General features: G+C 41.6%; 4 protein-coding genes across 6 annotated transcripts; 2 read left to right on the top strand and 2 right to left on the bottom strand.

Annotated features, from left to right (window-relative positions):
- Nucleotides 1-48: 48 nt before the first annotated feature.
- On the bottom strand, nucleotides 49-13381 carry LOC128300353 (epidermal growth factor receptor substrate 15-like 1). Of its 3 annotated transcripts, XM_053036377.1 has the most exons (12): nucleotides 13121-13381; nucleotides 12497-12541; nucleotides 11686-11922; nucleotides 10726-11601; nucleotides 10509-10661; nucleotides 10353-10442; nucleotides 8882-8944; nucleotides 6953-7597; nucleotides 6692-6880; nucleotides 6355-6453; nucleotides 2190-2532; nucleotides 49-2118 (listed from the first exon to the last, which is right to left on the bottom strand). In XM_053036377.1, the coding sequence occupies exons 1-12, from the start codon at nucleotides 13136-13138 to the stop codon at nucleotides 1277-1279; spliced, it is 3600 nt and encodes a 1199-aa protein (XP_052892337.1). In that variant the 5' UTR covers nucleotides 13139-13381; the 3' UTR covers nucleotides 49-1276. The 3 variants fall into 3 exon arrangements, with proteins under 3 accessions (XP_052892337.1, XP_052892338.1, XP_052892339.1); XM_053036378.1 differs by lacking the exon at nucleotides 8882-8944; XM_053036379.1 differs by lacking the exon at nucleotides 6355-6453 and having other exon boundaries at nucleotides 13121-13380.
- A 435-nt stretch (nucleotides 13382-13816) lies between these two features.
- LOC128303188 (zinc transporter ZIP9) lies at nucleotides 13817-15537 on the bottom strand. Its single transcript, XM_053040056.1, has 2 exons — nucleotides 15158-15537; nucleotides 13817-15096 (listed from the first exon to the last, which is right to left on the bottom strand). The coding sequence occupies exons 1-2, from the start codon at nucleotides 15251-15253 to the stop codon at nucleotides 14230-14232; spliced, it is 963 nt and encodes a 320-aa protein (XP_052896016.1). The 5' UTR covers nucleotides 15254-15537; the 3' UTR covers nucleotides 13817-14229.
- A 525-nt stretch (nucleotides 15538-16062) lies between these two features.
- LOC128301896 (glyoxal reductase-like) lies at nucleotides 16063-17876 on the top strand. Its single transcript, XM_053038565.1, has 6 exons — nucleotides 16063-16206; nucleotides 16482-16562; nucleotides 16652-16759; nucleotides 16825-16938; nucleotides 17017-17189; nucleotides 17268-17876. The coding sequence occupies exons 1-6, from the start codon at nucleotides 16074-16076 to the stop codon at nucleotides 17616-17618; spliced, it is 960 nt and encodes a 319-aa protein (XP_052894525.1). The 5' UTR covers nucleotides 16063-16073; the 3' UTR covers nucleotides 17619-17876.
- LOC128301895 (tRNA-specific adenosine deaminase 1) lies at nucleotides 17847-20647 on the top strand. The gene is made up of 2 exons (XM_053038563.1): nucleotides 17847-18855; nucleotides 19947-20647. Exons 1-2 carry the CDS (start codon nucleotides 17852-17854, stop codon nucleotides 20371-20373), a joined length of 1431 nt encoding a protein of 476 aa, XP_052894523.1. The 5' UTR covers nucleotides 17847-17851; the 3' UTR covers nucleotides 20374-20647.
- Nucleotides 20648-21336: the final 689 nt, after the last annotated feature.

Raw genomic sequence — 21336 nt, 5'->3', positions numbered from 1 at the left:
CAGGGAGTTTCTCGATTAGTTGAGTTAGTGCGTTCGAGAGCTATGGTATCATACGTTTTTTCCTGTTCCCTTTATTGTGCATGTCTTGAGTGTTCTGACGTGCTGAGATTTAGATTCCCTAAAATCTATCTGAAATGTTTTGTTTAAATCTCGCATTTCTGGGAAACAACAGAGCGGGCCGCAGCTTTGGGAAAGCTAAGTTTACAGAGTATCATTCGCTGGAACATGCGTAACGTATGTCGGCTGCTACTGATTCTTCTTAATAGTAAATGGTTTTCCTCATGAGTAGCATATTCATCTCAACGATAACCCGACAAAGCGTGACAATTATTCAACACACCTATTAAATTTGTTTCTTTACCTTCAACGCTGCAATCGAAGAGATTTTACGAGCTGCGGGTAAAGCTAATTTTACAGCTTTCAACTTCAAATTATTTGCTTTTTCAATATCTTGCTATTTACGGTAGGTAATAGGTAATTTCACTAAATTCTGTTCATTTAATAATCGTAATGGAAATGTGAACAAAAAATAACAAAAAGAACACGAAATTTACATTCCACAGACATATTTCACGTTACTTTGTACGCATAATTCCTTCCTGTATGTGATGATCGTTCCCTCGTCCACGATCCTGTAAAGAGTCATGAAATCATCATTTTCTACTGCTCCTACTCTATTCCTGCACATAATCCAACTTCGTTGCTTAATGGGATCCACAATATTTACACTGTTCACATTGTTTTGCTCGGCTACGCAACTTTTTCTTTGCTGAAGCATTTAATACAATTATGAACATTACTTCAACACCTTCGTTAATATAGCGTCTACTTTAACAGTTATAATTCGCTCGGACCTCTTCTATGAAGTCGCCGGTACCGAGTCATTGTAACAATTTGAAGAAAGAAACAACATAAAGATACAAAGAAAATAATTAAAGCTAATTTTGTTTCAAATTGTTACATGATGTCGATTGGAATTGTTTTGTTTGTTGCGTTTCGCTAATCATCGCTTATCGTGCATATGCGGTATTCGTTTGAGAGTAATATTTATCGTTGTTCATAATACACTTTGTACCGAACGTTAGATCGTGATGTATGATTGTACATAGAAGCCTAGCATATATGTTTACACATGTTGCAGTATGAAAACTAAACATAATTGGAATCGCGGTAGCGTCAATGCTTTAAAACTGTTTTGGTAATACAAAGACAGGACACCCTCACATCATCATTGTGTCCTGCGTCACCAGCAGACGATCTCTCCTTATGCAAAAGTTCATTTCTCGACCATTGATCGCTGTAGTACCGCTTCCAGATCTGCATCAAACGTTTCACCCTTCGAGTAATCGGCATTAAATCTTTCGACCACTTTTGGTGGATCGGCACTACCATCGGGTCGCTTTAAACTTCCGGTCAGCGGTCCATTTGCAACGGATTTTGAACTCTTCGCCGGTGGCGGCAGTGTGGCACCAAAACTACCACCGTACCGATTACCATTAGCATTGCCTGTGCTGCTGGCATTAGCCGTCGATTGCGTTGCCGTTGTGCTGAAAGCACTGAATGCATCATCAAATTTTGCGACAAAATCGTTACCACTAGTGAAAGAGGCGGTTGCGAGATTATTGTTCAACACATTGCTAGCGTCCATTTTGGAAAACTCATCCTCGAATGACTTCATCATGGATGATGATGTTGCGGGACTGGTGGAATGCGCTGCGGGAGAGGTTGTTGTAACACGGAACGCATCCAAGAGGCTATTATCGGTGACATCCTTACTATCGTTGCCGAACGCGCTAAATAAACTGTCTTCAACTTGATTGGTGTTTTTGGAAAAATTATCATTAAAAGCATCGAACGGATCGAGAACAAATGGTTTCGATTTTCCAATCGACCCGGCGGCACTCCTTGATGAAAGAGCACTGCTGTTGTTATTCAGCCGGTTAGCGCTGTTGTTGTTCAATGTTGTATCGTTTGCACCGTCACCTGAAATCCGTACACCCTTAAACAGCTCATCCAGCGTTTCCAGCGAGCCGGTGGACGATTTGTTGAACTTGGCATCAAATTTGTTCGATAGAGTGTTGTTGTTTGTCACATTACTGCCTGCAGTTGAGAAAGGATCTAAAAAATAAATAAAAAGTAAAATATAGCATCACATTTGTCCCAATGGCAAATTCAGGCAAAAGACAAACCTTCGGAAGATTGCGCATCGTTCTCGGCATCGGCGAACGGGTCTTCGATGTTAAATGGATCCTCGTATCGATAGTCCTTGAACGGGTCGTCCGCAAAATCGACGACCGGTGTCGGCGTCGGTGCCGATGAAAGGACAGGAACGGGTGTAACAACTGGAACCGGTGCTGCTGGTGTTGGAGGAGTAGGCGCTTCGACCGTGATCGTAGCCATTGGTACACTGGATACGGTGGAGGAGGACGTCGAGTTGAAGGCACCCGTAAGCGAGCGGTTGCTTCCAAATGCGTTTCCACTCGAGGCAAAGGAGGAGGACGCTAGTGCTTGGGAGGTTACTGGTTTGAGATTCTGCTTATGCCACCGTATGTCACCGCAAAACGACAGATAGTGTATGTAGTGAATTGATTGTTGCATACATTTTACAGTGTCATTGAAATGGTACAGCACACGCACGATGATGAAGTGTGTTTAACAAATTGTAGGAAAAAAATAAACAAAATAGAAACAAATGAGCAAATGCATAAATATTCAAGGTAAACATAAAAATACATATAAATAGTGGGATAGGATGAAGTAAAAATAATAAAGAAGTACATACAACCAAACAACGATAAATGATTAATAAATAAGACGAATCAAATGTAAAAAGAACAATAGATAAATAAGTTTTGGCACGAACTAATTGCGGACTAATTAAAATAGAGATAAAGTAAAGGATAGGTAACCAAAGTACTGTTAATGTAAAGGTGTGTATTAAGTGTAGAGAGTAAGTTGTAAGTAGAGTATAATAGTAGTCGGATAAACCACACGCATTTGCCGGCAACAGGTCTGCTAGATATCGATTGTGCAGTATATAAGGTTAACATAATTGATTATCAGCTGTATTACAAGCTTTTGATTGCGCACATTTTGTCAGCTTTGTTTGTAGTTTTTAATACGTTTCGTCGGGTATTTTATTACATGTCTAGACGTTAGGGGCAAATTCGGATATGTTGCAGGTTAGTGGATTATACACGCTGAATGGAACATCCCTTTTTTCGGCATTAGTTAGATTAGTCATCCAAACGTCTTCCAAAATCACGCATTACCACTAAAAATAGAATGGTTTCAAACGATAACGATACGAGAAATAGATGCGGGTTAGTACGGATGTGTGCACAACGTTATTATCTGTATTTTGTTTCGTCCGCTCCTGGGTAATATTAGTCTAGTGTTGAACGCTTATCTGGTAAACTATATGAAAAATATGATTTGTTCATTCGATGCATAACGACGCGTTAGACGTGAAATGGCTACAATACTGCTGCATAAACATGGTACGCTATTTACGGTTTACTAAAGCGATTGTTGCAAACCGGAACAAAGTGAATGATGTGGCCAGGGCTATCTGCTTGTGATATGATTTTACAGACAATAGCCCTTGCCCATCTTCGGAATGAACGTTTTCGTTATGTGCGCACTAAATAAAGTGTGTAATGCAACAACAAAAATAATCTTTTTCTAGTGAAGTTATCGAAACTAAAGCCTAATTCGTATCGTTCCGATGAACTGCATATGGTGGGACACGATAAAAATAAATTAATTTAAAGTTATATCATAGATATTTCCAGGAATACGACAACTTCATCGCTCCATAACAAATTAAACAAAACGTTTAAATGTATGCATTTATCCCACTTTGCCTAGTAATTGTTATTTAGATGAATTTCACCATGGTATGGAGTTTATTATAGCACATTAACAATATATTCGACCGTTTCTCGTCAGACCAAATCTTTAACTTCACTGAACGTGTCCATACAAATGCTTTTTCACGAACGATACTATATAAGGGTGTTTTATTATGGAGTAAATATTTTTAATTTAGTCGCAGTTGGTTGGATGACTGCTTTCATGATTTAAAGTTGATCGTTTTACACGTGCATAGCATTGAACAACTTAAACACACCCTTTTAGATGTGACTTGAGATGAATGCAGTTAGATGGAAGATTCAAAACCATATATGAACATGCTGCTTACACTGTGTGATGGCACATTTGTATAAAACAATTGCTACTATTCGATTTACGGTTAACAACTTGAATTAAAAGCGAAAAAAAGAACAGCAGTGCTGCGCAGTTGAAATGTAAAATCGTGTAACATACATCATTTCTTCCAATTCGCATCTTGGTAACACCTGGTTTGTAATCAATTCTCTACCGTTAACGGCCACATCATGTACTAATTCTCTTACCACACATGCAGCTGTTTGGTACTGTGGTAAACAAATACCAAATCCGTTGCAATTAAACCGATCTTTCACGGTACATTAGTCATATGTGTGACGTGAACAAATTCGATAAATTATTAGACGTTTCGATTGTAGGTATTTCTTATCTGCGACTAGAATTAAAATAGCGCTGTTAAGGCAATCATTTAATGTTAAATGTAAACAAACGAAAATAAACGAAAAACCTAACACTGAAAGCGCCCTGGGAAAGTCTGTCTTTAATGTATGCTACAGCAAGTATATGGCAAGAGAGTTTTTTTAACGTTACATTTAATTCCACAATCCGTGGTAAATATAATGCTAGTGTATATCTATGCATAATTCTTCGATTACTTTCATCTACGATCGTCGCTAGTTGCAATAGTGGTCTTTTTTTTTGTTCAATCAATGATTTGACAATGATCAATGACGTTTTTTTGATTAAGGTTTAACAATAAACAGCATAAATAATAGGAATAGAATACACACGCACCATCCTCATCGTACGGAACATAATTTTGGTAGTTTTTTTACGATTAAGTTCATAGAATTCAGTACTAGCACTATGTAAACATCCTCCACACGCGATGGAAATTAATACTTGAATGAAGTAATCCTCTTTTTTTTTAGTTTAAACTTCTGCACTACTTGCCCGTTACGGACCGATGGTGCGGTATGATTTGATTCGATGCGCAACATTAAAACTCTCTATCTCTATGTACATCGTACGCATTATGCCGATACGATATTATGAGGGGTTCGATCAACAGATTAATTAAACACAAAATATAGAACATCTTGGGGATTTCGTTCCTGCAATTGGGATGATGTTACCCCACACGCATGAACACTGTTCTGCTGTTTGCAACAGTGAAAACTTTAGATAGCACTGGTTCAACATCGCATAAATAGACTAACTTCAATGTGACCTTTCTTTTACCGCTTGCTCTGAGATGTTCGTGCATTGGATGGAGCGTGTACGTGCAACGGATTCTAGTATTTTAGACGATACACGGATGGTAGACTACGGGTCTGTTTTTGTTTGTCTTCCGCATCAGTTATTTGTTAATTGTTAGTCACTAGTATTATTATCGGATGATATTCACTGAAATGCGCGATGAAACGATGGAAGTGCAAAAGAAGAAGAAAGAAAATGTTAGATATCAGAATGGTGCACACAGCCAGCCTGTGTCGGAGTGTGAGTATTTTACAAGCAAATTTACAACAGGATAATTCGCCTTATACGAATAGCAATCGTACCTAAATGATATATAGGATGACTAAAATACAGAAAAATAAATGCAATAAGAAAAACATAAGTAAATATATTACTAACAGCAGTAAATAATAACCAATATACAACTAAACACCTACCAAACCTATGCACTATAAAAAATTAATAATAAAGCATATAAAAACACAACAACCAAAATCAATGCAGTAACGTATTTATTAGTTTTGTTAGCGTTTATATCACTACATTCGCTTAAGTTGTACGAAATAAGCATGCATATTATAGTAAAAGTGATTGTCCTGCAGTGATCACAAAGATACCATTAGTACTTAGGTTTTAGCATAGAAGGATGTGTGAATAATGAAAAATATAGTTATAAAATACATAATTGGATTTTACTATACACAAACACTTTCTGAAATAGGAGGTATATGTAAAAAAAACCGTCAAGACAGTAAGGTAGCATCGTGCATCGTGAAAGCGCTATATAATTTGATAATATGAAAGCAAGGAAAAAACACGAAAACGACAAACGAGCAACGGATAAAACAAAACAACGAAACGATAGTGGCATGTAACAACACTGATTGATGGGAAACAGAAGGTCGCATGCTGATTCAGTATGCATCGTCATGTCCACCTAGTGTTCGTGCCAAAACGATGGATATTCTGATTGTTGATAACTACCTTATTGTCGAAATCGGCAAAGTTGGCAAAACTGCCACCGCCGCTACTATCACCGAATGCATCCGACGCCGGTGGTGCAGGTTTGGTAGGTGTAGGGCCCTACCGTTTGTGAAGTGCAGAGAGACAGGAAGAGTTTGGCGATATGGTTCAAGTATTGAACAGTTAGAAGATTACGAGTTGTTAGAAGTAAAGAATAAGAAGAAAAAAGTACAGGTAAGAACTGTTACGAAGTGCGCTACGAGAGTTAGTTACGTTCTGCTTCCCATCTAAACTCTACGCAGCCGAGAAAGACTCTACAGTGAAAAGGACGGGACGACTTGGAGAATGAAACACTTACCTGCATTGGTCGTGGCGGTGCTGGGCGTGGTGGTGGCTGCTTAGCCTTCTTCGGTGGCAGGGCTGGGCTTGGTGATTCTGGACGCGGCGGTGCAACGGATTTGCTGGGACTTGGTGTCAAACCTTGACCGGCAGTGGTTGGAGCATGCAATATGGCAAACGGATCGCATCCAAACTCATCTTTGGCGGGCTAAAACAAAAATACCACCCAGCGCATGTTAGCAATCGAAAAACAATTATATTTATTCCTTTCATTACTCACCTCTGCTGCACTACCTTTCCGTTCACCAAACGGATCGGCACCCGCGGACGCAAACGGATCCGCACCGCTATTGGCATTCGTCTTCGCACCGAACGCACCGAACCCATCGTCACCGAATCCAGCACCCGTTCCGTGAAATCCCCCATTCGAACCGACATCGAACTGCGTGGTGAAGCCATTCGACTTAAAATCATCACCGAAGCCCGTTTCCGTTTCGCCGGCACTAAATCCATTCGGCCTGTTATCGCCGAACGGATCGCGCTTGTTGGCGTTCTCAACCTCCTTCTCTTCCAGGGCCTGTTTAGCCTCGCGGAACTCCGGGTCAATCTTGAGCGAATAGTCCGACACCAGGATCGGGTCGTTCGACTCGATCGCCGAACGGAACATTGATAGTGCGTCCGTCATTTGACGCTGGTACTCTTGTATTTGAGTAACCATGGCCTTCACTTGACTGATCTCTAGCTGCGTGTCCTGCAGCTGCGATGTCAACCGGTCGACCTCTTTGGTGCTGGCGTTGTATTCCTTCTCGAGCGATTGCTCTTCATCCTTCAGCTTCTGCAGCTCGGAACGACGCGAGTCCAGCTCACCTTCTTGCTCCTTGAGCGTTGCTTCCTGCTTCTGGCACTGTTCACGAATTTTGTTCACCTGTATTTGGTGTTTGATGTAGTTATGTTGTGTGCCACGTAATAGAAACACATAAGAATCGAAAAAAGTGTATTAGTGCATATATTATTACAGTACGGCACGAGGAACATGTAACATAATTTCCATTTATTAGGTGCGCAACAAAGTTATAGTTATTATTTTTAATGACAGGAAATAATTAGTCATGAAAATTAATTGAAAATAGCTTGCAGAAGGTGTAGCAGTATGATCCAGCAGATACTATTGCCTTGATAACTAATATGAAGACATTCTACTAATTGTAATTGTTCTTAAATAACAGAACATTACTTCATTTAAAGCCTTTAAATGATTCTTAATCTTTTTGGAACCGTAACGACATCTAAATATCAATACACCCATTCTGAATCCCTACATTATTTAATTCTTGTCTAATCAACATTAGCTACCTGGGGTTGACAAACAACTTTGAACTTTGTATTACACCTAATAAATATTTGTACGGATGGACGTTGATGGCATAGTGTTTGGGATAAAGGATATAAATTGGGTGGGGATAAGGGTTCCGTTTCACAACTATCCGGCCAAGGTGCATAGAATGTTACAATCTTAATGGTTTGTTTTTACATTGAAAAGGCGTGGACGTTTCCAATTCTTTCTTGGTTCCTAAACCTTTGTTCTTAAACGGAAAGATCATCATATCACAACAGTTCGAAGTTCGAAAAACAGTCGTATTTTTTATAAAGTAGTAAAATACTTATATACTCATTACAACACACTTTAAAAGCATCGATATCAAGGAACTGTGACTAAGAAACATAACAGGTTTTATGGCGATGTTCACATTTATCAATACATGAAAAAATCTATAGGTATACACATATACATAAAATCTCTAGGTATAAAAAAAATCATATCGAAGAATATACCAATCATAAGAAATAAAAAGCAAAACAATATAAAATTAGATTGTACAACATAAACACAATGTAAGAAAAAATAATACTTAGTACAATAATGTTGAATCACTTTGACCGAAGTCGAGAAACGGAACTATCACAATGACACAAATAAAAAAAGTATGGACATGATGTTACCACGGCCCAGGCACGCTCACAATGGAATGGGAAAGGAGTAGGATGTTTTAAAAAATGTACACGTACATAAACAGAAGACAAAAAAACTAATAAAACAAAAATACAACAAAGGAAAATCATGCATGAAATGAAAGGGAGTGAACTAAATCACTAAGGAACACAAACCAAACAAAATGAAACGATTAAGAAAATCATAAAATAAACGAACCTGCTGACGAGCATCGTCAATGCTGCACACTACCCCTAGCAAGGCTTGATCTACATCTACTTGCTGGTAGTGACAATGTGGCACACCATTCGTAATGTTTTTTTATTCAGGATGTGTCGGCACAAGCACAAATCAAACCATACGAGTAGTAGTGATAAAAAACCCAACAATCGCAAAAGAAGATACGAGCAGTAAAGTGAAGCGCATAAACGTATAAATCATCAAAAATCAATTAAACTATTTAATACAATGGTATTAGTTCGCTTGTAAGCTTTATACACGTTAGAAGGCGGTATCATTTTAGTCAAACTGAGTTATTAACACAATAAGAATCGTATTAAGATTAAATGACATTCGTTATAATATCATAAAAATAAAGAAACATAGGCAGTCAATCAAATAGCAGAAATTAGTTTTTTCTCAATTTGTGCAATGATTAAGTGCATGTTTATAATCTAAGAAAATAATGCAAAGGATTTTGCTTCAGTTATAATACATCTGAAGAATAGATTTCAGAGTGTAAATAAAAATTGATCGGTTCCCCGAAACGATAAAATTATAAAATAAATATGAACCAACTAAAACCGCTTTATGATGTAAAATTCGACTACAAACCGTATAGTGAAGGACTTCACACCAATAATAAATAAATAATTACCATTAAGAAACTGAGGCTTATGTGTAAAAGAAGAAAATAAAATTACTTGACAAAATAAATGATACAACACATCATTAAAAAATGAATTAGTATGAGTTTTGTGTATGCTGATTCGCAATAATAGCCTAATAACATAACAAATTTTTTAAAACGGTTATATAAAAATGTTAGAAACAAATTTAAACAAATGTTAGATGAGAATGATTATTAGCTTATGATTAATCGATCATTAGGTAAAATCAAATTCCAGACAATCATCTGCTTTAATTAGCTATTTACTTTTATAGAAATCCTCAACCTGAATATTGCTTACCGAGGGCAAAAATAATATTATCTACCAACACAGATATTGCAACAAAAGACCTTCGCAGTTTGTTCTTGTGCATTGTCACAGAATGCTGATCGGTGATATGCACACAAACTCTGATAAGATAAATTTGCATAGCTCCATAGTGTGTAGAAAAAAGCACCGAAAACATGCGATTACAGTAGTTGCTACCATTGACAAAAAGAGATAAAATGTATCTCACGTAATTGCAAAGCATACATCACAGTTACCAGCAGATCACCTTATTCCAGCTGTGGAATTCTAACATTAGTGTGTATAAAAGTATGTTAGGGCACGTAAAATCCAAACGATTATCAGAGAATTGTACGTTAATTTTAGCATTAAAAAAAGAAGCTAAATACACCATCACAGACCGGAAAGGCTGGAGGACCCGTTTTGTTAGGAGTGCGGTGGGTCCACCACCCACCATAGGTTAGGAGGTTGCAAGACAATCGAAGCGCGTCGTCCGTTTTTTCGTTACTTACCTGATTTTTTAGATCATCCAAACGCTTCTGTGCTTCACCTTTTTGGTTTTCCAGCTGCTTCAACGTTGCTGTTAGCGTGTCCAGTTCGCTCTGTCGGGGAAGAAACATCAGAACGTTAGCGTTGTAAAACGCGTGGAAACAAAGCGCTTTACTTACTTGCAGGCTGCGCAGTTCACCGCCCTTAATTCGCACGTCAGCCTCCTTCTGGGCCACTTCCTGCTCCAGCAAGCGGCGCTCCTTCGCAAGCTCATCTATTTCTTTGGATATCATTTCCAGTTCTGGATTGCTGTAGGTTGGTTGGGGTGGTTCCTGTTAAAGGGTATGTTAGTAAGTACACTCAAGTGGTAAGAGCAAGAGCAATAAATGGTTTTACCTGTGCTTGAATGAGTGAACTCTTCCGCAAACTGGGCGGCACCATGTTCGGTGCTAATGCCTGCGGCGGATCGATACCCTTTTTGGCACGATCAACGAACCACATGGCTAGGCAGAACTCTTCCAGCTTAAGCTTGCCCGACTGGTTCGTGTCACAGAGTGCCCATATGTGTGCGAGCAAATTTTGCGCCACACCTGACTGCAAAAAGACATCCTTTATTTCGTTACCGGACACGAGGCCATCCCGATCGGTGTCGCTCTTGTTGAAGATCTCTTCGTACTTGCAACGCTCGAGCGGTGATACAACCCAACTGGTCACCTCAATCGGGGCAGAGCTGGATACGAGCGGTACCATCGGTACGGGCGGAATGATAGGAGCGCCTCCCGTCATTGGCGGTGGTCGTGTGAGGGCAGCCGGTAGCGGTGGTACGACCGGCGGAGGCGCAATGTCGGTCGGGAAGTTTGCCACAAAACCGCCACCGTCTGCGACACCATTGCCGAACGCATCGAATCCACCAGCACCATTCTGTGCCGTTTGGGAGCCATAGTTACGCTGCAGCTGTGGTGGCAATATAGCCGGGATGGCACGCTTGTCCAGCGCTTCGTACACTAGATGCATGGCCACACAGAATTCGTGTTTGTCGAGGCTACCATCACGATCCTGATCGGCCAGATCCCAGATACGGCCGAGTGTGTCGAGCGGTAGCTTTGAGTTCATCAGCGTTACGCGTACCTTCGCACCCGGGAGCAACCCGTTCATGGGACCGAGCGAATCGAACAGCTGCTCGTACTGTTGTCGCTTTTCTGGCTTCATCGACCAATCTGTGCTTTCGGCTGGTAGCAGTTTCACCTGTGCTGGGGGTTTTGGTAAATCGCCCTATTAGCACAGAGAAGAAAGGAAATACATTAGAGCGACACAACGTGTAATCAGTTTGGACAGTAGGCGGTGTGCAGTACTTACCACCTTTGGAGGTTTCGACAGGACATAGTAAACATTTTTAAGGCTTATGTCTGAACCTTCCTGTGCCAGTCCAATCAGCTTGAGTGAGACAAAAAATCCTTCCTTCGTCAGGTAGCCTTTACCAGTCGGGTCTGATAAATCCCAGATTCGACTGAGGACAACATCACTGAGGCCGGATTTCTTGAGGAATTTTGCAGCAGCAAGCGCAGCGATTTCGTTCGTTTCTTTTGGATCGAGCTGCAGAGATGAAATAAAGAACATTGAGATTCATTGCAGGTTACAATAAAATTAAGAGTGTAAATATTCAATATTAGTTGTTTATGTTATGCAATAGAGAGAACATTTTTTTAAGGTAAAACTGATTCAAAAGCTGTTACATTTTTCGATGCAAGAAAAGTTTTAATTTTCGTGTCAAGAAAAAAGGAATACATTTCATAACATCTCACATTAGGTGTTAAACGATAAGAAAACCAACACTGCTACAGACAATATTTTGCACGCACTGATCCATTTATCGATTTTCTACCCTTCGACACCCGTGTTCGTGTACGCTTTGTTTTGGAGGAAAAAGGTAGGTCAAATGGTTACTTCAACAACATGCTGTCTTGGATAGATCGCTCGTATGGATGTACAATTCTAAATAGACTTATGTGGAGTGTCAGTAAACAATATCGTGCAACTTCCGCTTACGGTACACTTGGATTCCTTCTGATATGGCACTACTTTTGCGACCGGAAAGGGTGGAATGGCTACACGGAATACACGGAGCTCAATAAGAAACAGCCTTGATATCGGTTTTCCTTCAACTCACCTGTTTATAGTAGCCCTCGTATATCAGGATGTGGTCTCCTGCGATCTGTAGAAGACGTAGAGTGGGTAAAGATGGGAAAAGAGAACGCATTACTACGATATCGCAGAGTAATGGCAATCGAAGTAACAATTGCCTTATCGTTGTTGTTTTTCATCACAAGTTATTCTTCTAGTTGGCAATTTAACAATCCCTCGCGTACATTCGACCCATTCCAGAGGTGTAATTTAGGAAGGATTATAGCATACTTCACTGTAGGCAATGTTTTGCCAAGTGTTTCGATTGTTTCAGGCATTCTGAAAGTTCGAGTTGCACTCCAACGCATTTTCTTCCACACTGATAAGCACATAAAAGGGCGTTGTAAGTATAACGGATTTGTACGCGTAACAAATTCCCTACCATATTCGGAATCACATTCATAGGTACTAGCACTGGCACATCTTTTACGCTTCTAATGTTCGAAAAATCGCTTTGCACAATAGCTCTATTTCCACCAGGGTGTATCCGCAGGATCAATTCCATACCAAGTTCAGTAAATTTTTTTTTCCACCGTACACATTTTCCACGAAACTGGCTAAGTATTTTCTAGGCAGTTTCGATTCCATCCGTGTAGAACATAAAAATTACCTTCGCAATGTCGGTCATTGTGATGGATGTTGCTGTGGGACGTGAAAAAGTGCGCAATCAAAATCGATCGGTCCTCGGTGGGCTTGGTGTGGTATGTTTTCTGGCTGTTCGCGTCTTGCCTGTACCGTATGTCTGCCTTGCCGAAATATGTGTGCATCCAGTATGCAAAACGGCCAGCTGCACGACGAGATAATAATACTGCTGCAGTTATCTCGCCTGGCGATAGAGATTGTGTGTTTTGTTCGCTACTGCACAACAATCGTCTGGCAATGAATTTTAGGACGAACACGGAAAGTGTTTCCTGCTACAACTGTACGCACTTTTTTCCTTCTCTTTGCCTTCGCTCGCTTAGCTTAACTTTGACAGCTTGCGAGCGAGCTTTTCTCGCGATTGCTCTGCATGCGCAAATGAGACGGAGCATGCTGTCAGAAACGGACGTCAAAGTGACGTTTCAACACTGAGCACTGTGGTGCGCGGCAACGGCCCAATTCGTTGTGGCAACAATAAAGGTACTGCTACACTACTGGTACTGATATCTTTTGAATTTCGCACTGGCAGCCGATAATTCGATACTCTACATGAGATGTTTTACCCCTTCTTGGAGTCTTATGATAAAAAATGTATCGATAACAAAGTATGAGCTTAAAATATTGTTAATACTGTAAAACCATTACCAGGAATCCCCAATAGTTTATTCAAATGGTTTATTGGTTGTCAATGTTTTGATCGTCGAGTACTACAATTTGTGGAGCGAACGAACCCGTTTCGAAACAGAATGGAAAATAAATGCGTTTAACGAGACCTTTCAAATGAAAGCTAAACGCAACAAACTTTCGCAACTTACACAAATCAATCTCGTAGTTATTGCTACTGTCGTTACAACTAATACCATACTTCTCTACCACATGACCTGTTGGAAGGAGGTCTATTACAAACTGAAAGTTGTAATAAAACATGAATCACAATAGAAGAAACTAAACATGTACAAATTCCACGACCAAGCACGGTGCTGCTGTGTGCGACACATTCCGAACGCCCACGTGCATTACGGATTGGCGAATTTGGCAAATGTTTAAAAACGTTTGAGCACTGTCCACCAGCATGCGGCACTAGTGATGGTGCCCTAGCGTTAGGAATAGTGGCGCCAAAGCGCCAAGTATAAGTAAGCCCAGCTCGTAATTTTTCAGACCACCTGGACCACCCGACGATGGGGGCGGTTTCCCGCTGACGGCGGCCGACGAGCTAGGCGGTGCCTGTTCCAGCAGACTATAGTTTCCGTGATGATGCGCATGGCTGTGCCCGTGTCCATGGTCACCACGATGTGTTAGCTCCGGTAGGACGTGCACGGTGGCCACATACAGGAAGGTACCAGCCGAAAACAGCATAGCAATACCGGTCGCATTGAGCGATTCGAGTGTTTCCTTCTGTTCACTACCGATGCCAAAGTAAGTCAGCAGAGTGAGTGCCGGTGCGGCCAGGGCAAAGATGAGCAGGTGCTTCCGAATTCGGTCTCGCTCGACACCCTCGTGAAGCAGAAAGCTCACCAGACCGAACGCTGCCGGCGCTTTGTGTAACATAATGGCAAGGAACACGATGATCTCCACATCCGAGTGGCTCGTGGTGGCGGCCGCTCCGAGAGCCACACCATCTGCGGCTGCATGTACGACCAGTCCGATCGTGGCGGTAAGATTGCGCTCGCTCGATCCTTCCGTTCGCCGGGAGGACACTTGGTCCACGAGCATCATGAACACAAAACCGAGCACCAGGGACAATCCTATCGTGGCCGAATGTTCATCGTTGCTGTGTTCGTGCTTGTGCTCGTCCACCGGCAGACCGGATGATGTTCCGGGACCTTTAGCAGCTTGTTCTAACGATCTTTCGTCATACAGAGACCGAATTCCCTCGGGTATGATCACCGTTAGAGCCGTACCGACTAGCAAACCAGCACCGAATATGGACACATTCTTTAGCTTTTCCTAAAAATAAAGCACAACAATTACAAACCTTTTTATTAACAACCTACGTGTAACGTGTTACCTCCGAAAGGGACATTATGAGCGGAATGTTTCCGGCCAGGTAGGAACCGACCAACATTACGATAACCAGCGCGAACAGCATCGCTGTTTCATCCATTCTGACGATGTTTTATGCTTTCTAGTTTTTCAGAAAGTTGTGTGGTAGCAAAAATCGATGCTTCGCCAGGACGGGAAACCATCAAAAAATTGATGACACGGTTTCTATTACTGCTGACCAAACATGATTACACAAGGGCCCAACACTCCGAAACAAGGGGCGGCAGGCAGCGGCGGTAATGACTGCTTTTGGGGAGTTTTGTTTATATGCACAGTTTAGCAACGTGTCCTATGCTGGTGGCGGCCACTTGCTTTCGATGGGAATGTTTTGCTTGTTTGGGAATATTTTCCGTCCCTTCTTTCCTTTCTTCTTCTACGTACGTTCGCAAATTTTGACACATTGCGAGTTTGATTCCGAATCTCGAAGAGGAGCTTGACGACTTGGTTTTTCCATTTGTTTCGGTGAGCAATTCGTAATTTGCAGGATTCGGATATTTTTACAAGGGATTTCTTTTATTTTTGTTTAATAAATTGGTTTATATTTCGAAAGAAAGCACGTAGCTGCCGGTTGGAAATTGTAATTCGCCTGGTTTGTTTACTTTGAATTTGTTGTTCGTAAATTGCTTGAATAGAAGTCGCTTGGTATAGTTTTCTTCACACACCGGGGGAATATAGAGTTTTATGGTTTGTTTTTCCATAACACCCCTAAAAATTATCATTCTGCAATTTGTTACAAATTAATCTTTAAAATGATGTATGATTTGTAACCAAATCGGCATTGTAATGTCATTGTATTTGACATTGAGCGAACCCTCGTTGCGAGGTGTTGTTGTTTTGGTTCTTGAACGATTCCCGATTGGTTGACCGGCAGCGCTGTTTGCATGAGAAAGCTGCATATTCTTAGTGTAATTTTTAAGCCGTTTAGTATAGTTTATCGGCACTTAAAACATTCTCTCGTGACGATGGATAAAACGGTGAAATTGAGTAGCGGTTACAGCATTCCACTGATTGGTTGTAAGTATTCCATTTGCTAGAGTTTCAAACCATCTGTAACTGGTGGTCAATACATTCGTATGTTAAGTTATCATTGCCCCTTTGGATTGATTGTTCCCCCAGTGTCATTACTTATTCATAAGATCTAATTTGAATTCCGGGTTCACCTCTTTCCCCTACCGTAACGAAAGTGCTTTGAAATACTTCGATCTCACCACCTTTTTTGGGGTCTCAAAGCGTATCGAAATTGTAACGATTTCTTAATACGAGAGGCATGTTGTTGCTTTCCATTTTAGTTGGCACCTTCCAAATCCACGGTCAGGAGCTAATTTACCAAGTGCTGGATTATGCTCTGGGCGCCGGCTACCGACATATTGGTTCGTATGGAAATGGTTCTGTGTGCAAGGAGAATTTACATAAACGTACGCACCTTGTTTCGTTTGTTATGTCTCACACGCGGGTACAGATACTGCGGTCGTTTATCGCAACGAGGAATACATTGGCAGTGCGCTGAAAACGTTGTTACCGAAATACAATCTGAAGCGTGAGGACATCTTTATCACCTCAAAGTTGAGTAAGTAATAGAGGAGATTCATTGGTTCGTTCCCTTATACCGATGGACCATTTTTCTTTCGCCAGTTTCGCAAGCCGGAAAGGATGAAGGATTTGTGGAACAAATGGTGCGAAAGTCACTTTTCAACTTGCAAACCGATTATCTGGACCTGTACCTTATCCACTGGCCCGGTGTTAGCGGTAAGCTTGATCGGTTTATTATTTTTGTTTTGCTATCAAAGTCCGATTGCGCTAAGCCCTTTCATTGATCTTGGTTAGGCATGCAAGTAACCCATCCGGATAATGTGAAGTACCGGAAGGCAACCTGGAATGCGTTGTGCAAGCTGCAGCGTGAAGGATGCCTCCTATCGATCGGTGTATCAAACTACACCGTAAAACATTTGAAGGAGATGATGGCGGATTGCAATGGGATCGTCCCAGCGGTTAACCAGGTACGGGGGGGAAAGAGGTTGACACGGAAGTTTGTCACTGACTAATAACTGTTTCCTTTCCTTCACCATCACCAACAGGTTGAGTGGCACCCGTATTATTATCAACCGGAATTACTAGAATTTTGCCGTAAACAGGGGATCTTCCTGCAAGCGTACTCTTCGCTCGGATCGTCCAATACCAGCGAACTGAGAAACGACGAGACCGTAAAGTCTGTGGCAAGTGGTCTACAGAAGACACCTGCCCAAATTTTATTGCGTTGGGCAATTCAGCAGAATATTGGTATACTCCCGAAGGCTCGTTCACGGGAACGTATTGAGGAGAATCTCGCACTGGAGTTTGAAATACCGGCTAAGGAGATGAAACAGTTGGGCGAGTTGCAGAAAAGCGTTGGTCATAAGTTTGCCTGGAATCCGGAAACGGTTGTGTAGAAGTTAGGAGGCGTATTGTGGTGTGGTTTGATGGTGCCTTTAGTAGAAAAGGAAGAAAAGTTGCTTTTTTATCTTGTTGTATTTTATTTCTGATTCACATAACGGTAACGTTAGGTAGTTAAACTCAAACTTTGGTGGTTGTTATGTATAATACTGGTTAGGAAGTAAGGGAATATTTACATCGCGCAAACGGCTCATGTGTTTCCTAAAAGCACGATAAACACTTTAAAAAAATGGAAAACAATTTGGCCAACCGTATCGCTAGTGAATGTTTGGCAAAGTTTGAAAGCCTTCCGAAAACTGGCAAACCCAACGAAACGTTCGAATGGACTATTCTTTCGGCAATTGTGCTCGTACGCTCAAAAGGGTCAACAGAAACGGACGAAATTTGTGTGGTCGCGTTAGGTACCGGTACGAAATGCTTGGCAGGTGACGAGCTTAGTTCGCGGGGTGATCGGGTGAACGATAGCCATGCGGAAGTGTTAGCGCGGCGCGCTTTTTTGCGCTACTTGTACGAACAAATAGAAAACGCACTAGAAAAAGGCGAAAAGACAAGCATATTTGAGCGGAACAGTTCGGAAAGCGGCAAATTTACCTTGAAGGATGGTCATTCCTTTCATTTCTTTACCACCCACAGTCCGTGCGGTGATGCGAGTATCTTCGGCGACGAGCAAGAAGCAATGTCGCCACAACCGAAAAAGGCACGAGTGGAACAAACGGTGGCGGATGGTACGATTGTTGAATGTAGCACATCTTCTCGGGTTGAAGAAAACAAACGTCCGGTGGGGATGACGGGCGGTAAGCTCCTGCAGGCGGAAGAACACGGTGACCTAATGGCGCAAACGGTCGGACCGGTACGCACGAAACCGGGCCGAGGTGCGCGAACGCTTTCTGTTTCCTGTAGCGATAAGTTGGCCCGCTGGAACGTGCTCGGTGTGCAGGGTAGCTTGTTAATGTTGCTGTTGGAACGGCCAATTTATCTCGGCAGTGTGGTGCTATGCGACGGAACGGATCACTCGGTAGCGGCAATCGAACGTGCGCTTTGGGGTCGTTTCGATCGATGGGCTGAGATCGGTGAAAGTTTGCTGAAGCAACCGTTTTGTCTGTACAGACCGGTGGTTACTGTGACAAACAATGGACAGAAGTTTCGGTTTCGGAAAAACCGACAGCTTTCCACGGATGGTGGAAAATATCAACCGTCACCGTGTGGAATCGTATGGTGCGATGTTGTCAATAGGTAAGTGTTTATTGTGATTTTCTTTGTCGATTTACAAACAAATAAGATATTTAGAGTGTTAGTTCACGGGTTTTGGGACGGAACTGTTTAACCAGATCTGTCAGGGCTTAAGGGCAGACTTATCAGCTTAAAGGCTGGGCATTTCTTTCAGTCACGTTTGGAATCGTTAACGATAAGCAACGCGGCACGGCAAATGCACTAAGGCAGTAATTTAATTACACATTTTCACCATAATTACGAGTCACCATTTCGTTTCCGTTCGGTATTTTGCTTTTCCGCGTGCCAGATTACACTGCATTGCATGTTCCATTTCAACCGCTGTTCCGTTTCAATAAGGATCACACCTAACACTCAGACCACTCTGCGTGCCACTCCGGAGGCAATACTGATTCGTGCTTTCTTTTGCTCGATGTGTTGTAAAACCCCTTTCTGCACAAAGTGCGCCTCGATTGTGGCGTGCCAATTACCCTTTTCTTGGCTCGGGCAAGCGCGAAGGAACGACACATAAATAATTATTTCTTGCACGATTGCGAGTACGTTCTGTCCCATGCTGGAACGGATAAGAAGGTTTTAGCAGGTAGTATATATGGGAAAAGAAGGAAGGCAAGGCGTGTCAAGTGCAATTTGCTACGGTCCCCTGGGAAATGGTCACACTGCTTGCATCAACATGGAGGGCACGATTGATATCGATCTTCAGCGCATGAACGCTACGTATCAGTGTTGTGCTTAATGAATCTTTCTCAAAGAGTCATTTATATACATTTTCAGCGAGGAGTTATCCAACTCATGAGACGACTTTTGAAAGTCTTCATAGAACACGTTGAAGTTTACGTTTTTTAACGTATAACTTTCGTATGTTATATTTCCTTTTTTTCATATATTTTGATTGTCTTTCTGTTGGGTTTTCCTTTTCCATTGCTGTTTGTTTGAAATACGTATACTGTATACTTTATTTTCCAACTTTCTTGAAAGATTATATTTTCCCTGCCGGTTTAATTCATTTAATAATATGATTCACTTTATGCAATTATATCACTTGATTCGCAATCATTATTCTTACTTACGCTTCATTTTTCCTGTTCGCATTGCAGATGCCTCGAGGTGGAAGTGGCGGGCCGTCGGCATGGCGTGACGAAGCGCAAACTTGCCACACCGGCAGCTCGTTTGCAGATTTCCAAAATCGAATTATTTAACCGTTTCGCACGGACGTACTGCCGTACCGTTGCCGCTACCAATGGTCGCGACGCCCTGCATAATTTAGTTTCTGCTAGTAAAGTCGAAGGGAACGAGCAGCCCGGCGTAACGCAACCCGGTGCAATCGTTCAGCCGAAAGGTAGTGGCTTGCCGGCTTTCGAAGGGATGTCGAATATTGCTAAACTTTCTTACAGGGACGCGAAAGCAGCATCGGTCGAGTATGCGAATCATTGGGACTGTGTTCGGGACAGTATGTTTGGGCAGTGGACGGTAAAACCGGATAGTTTTGGGCAGTTTTTCATCGATGCTGACGTCAGGGTGTAGGTAACGCGCAGCAGTAATTTGTTGATTAAATTAAGCCAGCTTTCTCAAAAGGCGACGCATTTTGTTACTTCCGTATGAAGAAGTATATTAAAATACAATATTTGTCTTGTTTTACTTTTTGGTTGAGAATGTTAAGTCACATTGGTGACATTGGACGCTGGGGAATGTTCAGACCATAAAAGAATGTAAGCATGAAGCAACTAATTTTCGTTACTTGTTATCCTTTGGAACTTTATTAAAATTCTCTCAGGGAAATTTTGAGCGCAATGTTAGAGAACCGGTTAGTCACCGATTGGGCGCAGCTCATAGTAAATAACTACTGAAGGATCCAACCATATCTTAAGGCTCACTCTATTTCCATTTAAATTTATGTATTTTCAACCTCTTCTATAATACCATCTGTAGTCAAACAAAATCACACAGAGTGAAGTCAAATATTGTTCAAATGTTACGTAAATAACTTGTTGCATTTAGATATACGGCCTGGCCGTTCTTCCGTTAAATAAAAAAAAAACTTGTTGCATTCATAACGGTAGACAACAAAGATAACGCAGTGTATAGCATTCAATGTATTCAAAGTACTCAAATTCACAGTGCGGACAGTGAGCAAAATTGCGTATTTTAGAAACTAAAACAACATTTTTTTTTAATACTGCATCAACCCCCAGAAAAAGAGCCTGCACAGAGTTTTACCGTCTACCAGCATCCGGGGCCCCCGATTCGTTGGCACGGCACAAGAAGCAGACAACCGGTAAATTGACCGAACCGTGCACCATACACAATCACAATCCCCACAATCCCCTGCATGAACTGTCGGTATCAAGAAACACCGGGGGAGAATAATGATTCCACGTTGGGAATCTTTTTTTTTTCCGCAGCGCTCATTGTTTGGCTCGTGTTTCGTGCGAGTGTAGACAAATGGGTTAGACAATGTCGTACGGATAATATGAGGAGAAGAAAAAA

Source organism: Anopheles moucheti, chromosome 3 (genome assembly GCF_943734755.1).
Source record: "Anopheles moucheti chromosome 3, idAnoMoucSN_F20_07, whole genome shotgun sequence".
Lineage (NCBI taxonomy): Eukaryota > Metazoa > Arthropoda > Insecta > Diptera > Culicidae > Anopheles > Anopheles moucheti.
The sequence above is the reverse complement of the archived record's forward strand: the minus strand, read 5'-3'. Positions and strand labels throughout refer to the sequence as shown.